Source organism: Nestor notabilis, unplaced genomic scaffold (genome assembly GCF_000696875.1).
Source record: "Nestor notabilis isolate BGI_N333 unplaced genomic scaffold, ASM69687v1 scaffold18295, whole genome shotgun sequence".
In the NCBI taxonomy this organism is placed as follows: Eukaryota; Metazoa; Chordata; class Aves; order Psittaciformes; family Psittacidae; genus Nestor; species Nestor notabilis.
Genome location: NW_009930837.1, coordinates 1 through 8,647, shown reverse-complemented (window position 1 = coordinate 8,647; position 8,647 = coordinate 1). Strand labels below are relative to the sequence as shown.

The 8,647-nt window shown below is 52.2% G+C and overlaps 1 protein-coding gene across 1 annotated transcript in view; it reads right to left on the bottom strand.

Annotated features, from left to right (window-relative positions):
- The window catches only part of MYBL2 (v-myb avian myeloblastosis viral oncogene homolog-like 2), a gene marked incomplete at its 5' end in the record, with an annotated part of 14,466 nt that extends 6,176 nt beyond the window's left edge, over positions 1–8,290 (bottom strand). The window contains 7 exons of the mRNA XM_010015614.1: positions 1,285–1,668; positions 2,907–3,176; positions 3,980–4,136; positions 4,296–4,516; positions 6,563–6,655; positions 7,007–7,078; positions 8,197–8,290. Of these exons, the coding sequence (XP_010013916.1) occupies positions 1,285–1,668; positions 2,907–3,176; positions 3,980–4,136; positions 4,296–4,516; positions 6,563–6,655; positions 7,007–7,078; positions 8,197–8,290 (1,291 nt within the window). The remainder of the gene's footprint in view (positions 1–1,284; positions 1,669–2,906; positions 3,177–3,979; positions 4,137–4,295; positions 4,517–6,562; positions 6,656–7,006; positions 7,079–8,196) is intronic.
- Between the last annotated feature and the right edge of the window lie 357 nt (positions 8,291–8,647).

Sequence of the window (8,647 nt, the reverse complement as noted above, 5' to 3'; positions counted from 1 at the left end):
CCCTGTGTCCACCCTGGCCTTGAACACTGCCAGGGATGGGGCAGCCACAGCTTCTCTGGGCACCCTGTGCCAGCACCTCAGCACCCTCACAGGGAAGAGCTTCTGCCCAAGAGCTCATCTCAATCTCCCCTCTGGCAGGTTAAAGCCATTCCTCTTGGCCTGTCCCTACAGACCCTTGTCCAAAGCCCCTCTCCAGGTCTCCTGGAGCCCCTTTAGGCACTGGAGCTGCTCTAAGGTGTCCCTTCAGGAGCCTTCTCTTCTCCAGCTGCCCCAGCCCAGCTCTCTCAGCCTGGCTCCAGAGCAGAGCTGCTCCAATAGCTCCACGTGCCTCTTGTGTTGGGGGCCCCAGAGTTGGACACCAGACTGCAGGGTCTCACCCTCAACGCAGGTGTCAGGCTGCCCTGTGGTACCTTCCCATGTACCGCCCAGAGCTGCAGAAATGGCAGAAAGTGAGGCACAGGTAGGCAGGGTCTGAACAAGAAAGCAGCTGTGGAAACTGTGCTGGAGCACACAACAGCCTCTATCTGTTACACAGACAGAACTCCACCATATCAGGATGTGAGACACAGTGCTCCAAGATGATGTATGTTGGAGAACGGTTGGATACGGTGATCTTGAGGATCTTTTCCAACCTGGTTGATTCCGTGACTCTGTTCACCATGTTTGTGGACACTGCAGGAGCCACAACAAAGGCTGAATGATCAGAGTCCCTTTTGCAATGAAGACAAGGCTAGGAGCCTTTTCCTAAGCACAGCAAGATCTGCACAAGGCACATGTTCCTGAGCCTGCCTGTGTGACTTAACTGGAAACAAACAGGGAAAGCTCTTGTCACTGTTGCCACTCTGCTACCCACAGCTAGGGCAGCAATGCCCTGGGGATAGAAGCACCCCTGGGACAGAAGCAATCCTGCAGAGGGCAAGCATGTACATCTGCACAGTGGTGCTTCTTCCTCACAGTGAGCACATGCCCTGCCCATCACACAGGGTGGCTGGGCTTCCCTGTGGCTGCAAGCACTCCCAGAGGCAGGCAGAAGCTGCTGCTCCACAGGAAGGGCAGCACTGAAGACCAGCAGTGCCAGTACTCAGGCTCTACATCTTGTTTTAGCAGAGACATACACTACACACTGGCACTGCTTCAGTTCAAGGGAGGAGAAGCACGAAACTGACAGAGCTGATGGGAACACATGGTATTAAGGTGAATAGATAAAGCATTAACATGCTTATTAGCTCACAAGCAAGCCCAAGCAGAGGAGCAACTCTACTGGGCTCTGCCATTGCTCTGTACCTGAGATGGAGAGAAGGGCAGTGTCTTGACAGGGGTGCTCTTTGGCGTCATACTGTTGCAGGAGTCAAGGAAGGAAAGGCTGGTGCTGGTGACGTTCTCCGTGACAGGGGAGAGTGTGATCTTCCTCTTCTTCTGCCTCTTCAGCACAGAGGGTGGTGTGCCAAAGCTCACCTCTGCATGTGGTGAGATGGGGATGAGCTCCCCCTTGCTGCTCTTGCTCAGGTCAGAGATAGTGTGGCCATCCAGGCGGTACTCGGTCACATTGGGCAGGGACGACGTTGGTTTGCCAGGGGTTTGCCTCAGCGGGCTGCTGCTGCTGCTGCTGCTGGCAGAGGGTTCCTCAGGCAGGTCAAACTGGGTCAGATCACACCACCCATCTGGGTCCTGCTCACAAGGGAAACCATCAGAAGTGGCCCAGGAAGGAAGGTTGAGCAGATGGTATAGATGCAGATATAACTGGGAGGTGAAATAAGTGGTGGTGGGGTGAGATTGCACCAGCTTTTGCAAGAAGCCTGGCTAGAGGAGAGCTCAAGCCCTCCTCACCTCTGCTGCCAGCACAGCTGAGAACACGAGGAGGGAACTGAACCAGCTGAAAGCTGCTGCCTGTGCACAGGGCAGATTTCTTCTGTTTACGGAAGGTTGGTTTCCCAGTTCAGTTCACAGCACAGCCGCACAAACAGCTGCTCCCCTACAGAGGGGACAAAGAAGCAGCTGGGAATAGCTTTGGGGACAGGGGCTGAACGAAGTGACTGTCACCCAACACCAAACTATAGCACATCAATACAGTTAGACACAGGGCTTGACTGAAAGCAGATTAAAAATAACCAGACCAGTTCAGAGATCAGCTGCTTCACAGCTCAAGCCCACCAACAGCCAAAGTACCAAGCAGGCCCCTGAGGACCCCCAGATGGGCCATTAAGTGCTGGGAACCGACTCTCAGACCTCCTGTACAAATGCAAAGTGGATCCTTCACAGATAATCAGCTCACAAGCTCCTCAGGCAGGCTGGGTGCTGCAGAGACATCTTCCCTCTGAGGGAAAGCAGCAACGTGCTCTGCTGACTCTAGCCAGCCTCGCGCCCTGGCACGCCTGTCACCCTAGGGACCTCCAGCACTGCTGCTTGACTGGCCCAAGATTACTAGTTTCAGTAAAGCTACCTCCACTGAAATTAAATGGTGGCATCATCCCAGTGTGGTCTGTCCTGCATACTACAAGTGGGCCTGGCCTACTCCCAGTCTGTCCTGTCCTATCCCACCCCATAACAGGAGGAAAAGGCAAGCCAACAAGCACAGGCCTGAACCAATAGGAAAGGGAGAGCTGGGGACAGTGGCTGATAAAGGAGGGTTGAGATCAGGTTTACCAGCATCTACAGCCTCCCACACCAGCAGAGCCCATGCACAAGGACATCAACCTAGGAGAACTTGCAAGCCCAGAGCAGTATTTGCAGAGCTGGGAAGGCCTCATCCAGCCCTAGCAAAGAGATAGAGTTCACAGCACACAGTGGGAAGCCACAAGCCCATGACAGACCCAGTCTTCCTTGGGATGCCCATGGTGATGAGCAAGGGGAAGGGCTGAGGTTCAGTCTCTCAACATTACCTGGAAGAGCAAGGGTCTGCTACTTACAGATTCAATCATGTCCAGAGCTTCACTGAAGGCTGGTCCAGATGTTGGGTACAAATAGCTGGCAGCTTCGACAACCCATTTGTATGGAGATGTGACAAATGAAGAGGCATCCTCAGGCACTGCATCATCCGGGGTCCCCTCGGCATTATGCTCTGCCAGTCCCGTGGCTGGCAGCTCTGAGGGCAGCTCCTGTACACCCGTCACCTCCTCGTCACTGACATCCTCTTCCTTTATTTCAGAGATATCGACTGGCCAGTTGGGCAGGACACTCTTTGCACATACAACAAAGAAAGTCCAACCTTTAGTATAAACTAAGGGAATGAAAGTCCAACCTTTAGTAAAAACTAAGGGAATAAGTGTCTTGGGAACAAAGAGCAAGGGTCCCTGGACACATTCAGCTCCTCCTGCTTTCCCACCAGCCATTCAGTTTCACATTCCTGTTCTCCCTCACTGCTCTGTCCCATACACCATTTGAACAGAAGTCCATAAAGGATAAACATGTTTAATTGAAGGTTTTACTTAACAGTATCCCAGGAGAAAGTTAAACAAAGGCTAAGCAGGCAGCACTATTCTGCACTTCCTAATTGCCAAGAGCCTGCCTTGGAAAAACTACATTTTTTCTTCATGAAAAAAGGTGTACTTTCCCTGCTTCACTTTTTTTAGAGCAAAGGAACAAAACACCTCTTCACCACACCTCCCCCTGCCTGGAGCAGCCTCCTTCTTACACCAGCAACAGCACTACAGGGCCAAAACAAAAACAATCTGTCTCTGAGACAGATCTGACACTGGAGTTGGCAAGATACCAGCACTAGCAGACTGCTGTTCTCCACCTGGATAACATACTCAGACTCGCATTACGCCTCTGGCTCCTGGAGGGAGAGCTCTCCCAAGAGCCAGTCTCTTGGAAAAGGCTGGGAGAAGGCACAGACTGTTTCTGAAGAGACGAGGCTGTGGCAGAGGCTGTGGCAAAGGCAGTGTGAGAGGCAGGAGAAGGGTGGATGAACAGCTCTGATCTACATTGGCAGAGCAGGGGACTGGCCCAGCTGCATGCTGCAAATGTGCTGGTGCAGTACCTGGCTCCCAGCTTTTGTTTGACTTTGGCTCTCCTTCTCATCCACCTCCACGAGCAAGTAGAGTGACCTGGACTCCTTAGTTTCATTGAGGAAGCCTCCTGTGTCTACCTTTCGCTTGATGGTGGAGTTCCAGTGATTCTTCACAGCATTGTCAGTCCTGCCAAGAGATCAGAAGGAAACAGAGGTCACCATTTACAGCAGCTTTAAAGCACAGCTAACAGCTCCTACATGCTCTCCAGCCCCATCCTTGAGCTCAACACTTGGATTTCCACAGGCCACCCCGCTGTGAAGGCACCAGTGAGCAAAGAGGTCCTACCTCCCAGGCAGCAGCTTGGCAATCTCCGCCCAACGATTCCCCAGCACCTTGTGGGCCTCAAATATGATGCGATCCTCCTCCTCTGTCCACGAGGACTTTTTCACCTCAGGGTTCAGGTGGTTATGCCAGCGTTCCCGGCACTGCTTCCCTAACCGCCCTTTCAGATGCTTGGCTATCAGGGTCCATTGTTTGGTGCCATACTTTTTAACCAGCTCTATCACCTTTGAAGAGAGCGGGAGGAAAATAAGGAAATGGAATAAAAGAAGGGAAGTTCAATACAGCCATCTTCAAGCTTTGCTCTTCACCTCTCTCGGAACCAGGTAGGGGCAGTCAGAGAAAGGCCCCTTTGGAGAAAAAGCTGGAGGAAACCAGCACGGACAATCAGATGCACCACTTGTGAGAGCAACGGTTCAGTCAAATTTCTGAAAGAGGCTGTTTCCATGCAGACATTTTGCCACACGGCATGTGTGAAGGCAGAGGACTGCTCACAGAAGATGGGGTAGAGACTGGCACCAGAGGCAGAGGGCCCCAGATGTAGAAACACAAACTCATTTCTGAGCAAGGGCCAAGTCCCACATGCTCCAAGGCTCCTCTGCCCTCCCTCTTACCAAGGACAAGGCCACACGAAAACAGTCCCCACCAGCTCTGCACTGGTCTGCCCACTGGGTGAAGCCCCCGTCTATCAGTGTGCTACAGCAAGGACGTGCCAGGGCTGCAGCTCCATGCCCTGCTAGCATCAGGATGCACAGTAAATGCTCCAGAGCATGAACAAGCCACATTCACTTAAGAGCCATGCACTTTATCACTTCTGCCTGAGGCACACGTGCAAATGCTTCTGAGCACAGAATCTGTTCTGAGCCCCTGCAGTATGTCCACAGCACAGTCAGGATGAAACAATTTACTGCCTGCAGCATTCAGCCCACAAAAATCATAGAACAGTTTGGGTTGGAAGGGATCTTAAAGCTCACCCAGTTCCAACCCCCTGCCACAGGCAGGGACACCTTCCACTAGAGCAGGTTGCTCCAAGCCCGTGTCCAACCTGGCCTTGAACACTGCCACGGATGGGGCAGCCACAGCTTCTCTGGGCACCCTGTGCCAGCGCCTCAGCACCCTCCCAGGGAAGAGCTTCTGCCCAAGAGCTCATCTCAGTCTCCCCTCTGGCAGGTTAAAGCCATTCCCCTTGTCCTGTCCCTACATCCCTTGTCAATAGGTCCCTCTCCAGATGTCTTGTAGGCCCCCCTTTAGGCACTGGAAGACTGTTGTAAAGTCTCCCCAAAACTTAGAGAGGAGGATGAAGAGTTCTCAAAGAGCATTTCTACTCTGGCCAGCTGTGCCCAGCTGAAAGGTGCTGGTAGATAGGTGATGCTCACACAGCTTTTGGCTCATAACAAATGTCCCTGCTGCAGACTCTTGACTGTCAAGCACAGATAGATGGACCCAAGACACCAAACTGAGGCACAGGCAAAGGAGCTGGAGCGCTTGCAGGGCAAAGCAATATGCTGAGTCAGGGGAAAGCTGGAGCCTAGCCTGGCCAGGATGGGTAGGGTGCCAGAGTCAAGACATGAAACAGGAAGAGCAAAGCAGGCAGCTCTGCTGTAGGAAGGTAGAAGGACATGATGAGAAGCTTCCTTAGGATGCACTTGACATAACACACAGATGGGAGGCAAGGGGGACTGTAACAGCCTGTGATGGGATCAAAAGGGAAAGAAACGGGGGAGCAGAAGTGTTACGGAGAATCTGCCAAACTAGGACACTTAGCAGAAAAAAACCTTGGTGGAAGTTAGAATTCATTGCAGCTTCTCTTAAGCCCATCAAGATGAGTCTGTCTGAGCTGGCCCCTCTCAGCTCATTCTGGAACCAGCAGAGAAGGAGGCTCACAGAAGTCACAGTTCACCTAGCAGGCCTACTGCAGCACAGCAAATACCAGTTTTCTTTTCTCTTAGATCCAGCATAGCCAGGTCAGGTGGAGATCTGCGAGCAGGCAGATAAATTAATTCCCTTTTCTGCTCCCTCACTTGGTAGCCTACTGTACCAGTACCATGCGTGAAAGGGAGATGATGTTTAGCTGAAGAGGCCTAGACCTGCTCTTGCACATCACAGCCATGGCTGCATTGGGCTGCTCAGAACAAGTCAGACTGCTGCTTTGCCTGTTACCCACCCTTGGAAAAAACGACCACAGTTTACAAAAAGACCCAAGGGTCTTTCACCCCCTTCCTCTCCTCAGACAGTTACAGTCCAACACTCAGATCCTCTCAGCCCTGACTTACCTTTTGGTCCTCCTCTTTGGTCCAAGGACCCTTAACCAAGTCTGGATTCAAAACTCGCAGCCACCGGTACTGACACTGCTGATCACTGCGGTTCTAGGGAAAGGCATGAGAATGGCCACGAGTTAGACTGGAGGCTCCAACACCACCTACAGCAATTGCAGCCTCCACACACAGAAAGCCTGCAGAAGCACATGGACAATACATACTATGACTAGGGCACAGGAACCTCAATTTCTCATCCCACATCAAACAGACTCGCCTTTGAAAGGCCTCTATACAAGGATGTCTCCCTGCTCTGCAGGAGCACCAATTCACAGCCTGGGGCTTCAGTCACAGAACAGAGTCCCACTGTGCAAGGTGCTGCACAGGCACAGAGAACCAGCAATGAGCACAAGAAGCAACATGCAAATACTGACATTCCCATCTGAGAAAGGGGTCACTTACAGGAAAGTGACTGGCCAGGAACTTCCAGTCGTTCTGCCCATAATGTCTTACTAACATCTTCAGCTGCTCATCCTGCAAAGAACAAAGACATCCACTAAGGTAACACACACCATGGGCACCCCTGGGCTGACAGCATCAGAAGACCAAGCTAGACCTTTTGAACTGTCAAGAAGGGTTTTTTGGCATTCTGCATTCAGAGGACAAAGGTAGCTCACACCACCCTTTAGCAGTGCTCCAGTATGTGGAACCCAACTGCAGCACACTGGTCTGTTTCTGGACTCTGTACTAGGGTGAACTTATACAGTGAGTAAAATGAGCTCAGCTCTGTTCCAGTACAGTCTGGTTCAAATGCTGTGACCAAGCCTACCTGCTTATCCAGCCCCAGTAAACCCATGACCAGACAGTCCATTTCCCAGCTCAGCCACTGCTCTTGCCTGGCCAAGACAGCTAAATGGTTTAAGTGTACCAGCACCAGCCCAGTGGTTTACTGTCCTTCAGCACTATGGGGCTATACAGCATTTCTTTCACAAACCTTGCTACGGTCCAGTTCACAAGAAGCCTGCTCTAGGTGCCTTGCCTGTGTGCTCCAGCTGGGCAAACAGAGGCATGAAATAATTCCCTGTCCCACATGAGCCCAAGGCTTTGATCCCTGTAGAAAGACCACCTTAGTTGGTGTTCACACCCCAGAGGAAACAGGACATCTTCCAGTTTTCACACAGAACAAAGATGGAGGATCTGGGAGGATGGAAGAGAACTAGTTTCAGGCTCTGAGCCAGGATGACTAAGCCATGATCCCAACAGTCCCAACACTCCCTTCTTTTCCTAGAAAAAAGGGAGAATATTTTCACATTCAGCTTGCTGGTGGCCTCAGCCATCCTCCAGAACCCCTCTGCTGACTAGAGCACCGCAGTCAGCAGCTCCCTTGCTCAGGGCTCACAAGCTTAAGCTAAAGCAGTTGGTGCTCTTGCTCTCCAGGCTACACTTCAGACCCACCTGAGGACCCCAGCCTCATTAAGACCCCAGCTCACACCAGCAGAACAGACACAGGGTCTTCTCCAGCAGCAAGACAGCAGGAGGTGTTGTCGTGGCTGGCAGGTGAGGACTGTGGTGGAGGCACCCAAGCCCCAGGTGCCATGCCAGAGGCCCACCTCAAGGTACCTGCTCTCAGCTAGTGCCAAGCTCTCACTCACCTCTTCTTGTGTCCACTTGACTCTGCACCTGCCATCCCGCTGCTCTGGCACATCCTGGTCAGTGTCCTGGTAATGCTGCTCATCCTGGTCCTCACTAGAGATGAATAAATGAGGATTACAACCACCACCTCTGATAAAAAGGCAGCAGAGCAACAAGAGCAACCTGCACTTCCCAGAGCAGAGCTCTGGATCTATTCTCTTCCACCACTGAGCCCCAACACCTCACATTCACTCAGACATCCCAAGTGCAAAGCAGTCTCTCAGCTTTGGACTCTTGGTGCACACCAGCAGTTCGTATGCTGCTGGGAGCAGGGGAAGGAGCATTTCTCTTGATTTTCTCCCCCTCCCGCACTTCTGGAAGGACTTTGCATCTAGGGACTGGCACCATTTCCGTTCCTTACAGCTCACCCATCACCCGGACTGCTGGAGTAAAGAGAAGGGATAGGAGCAG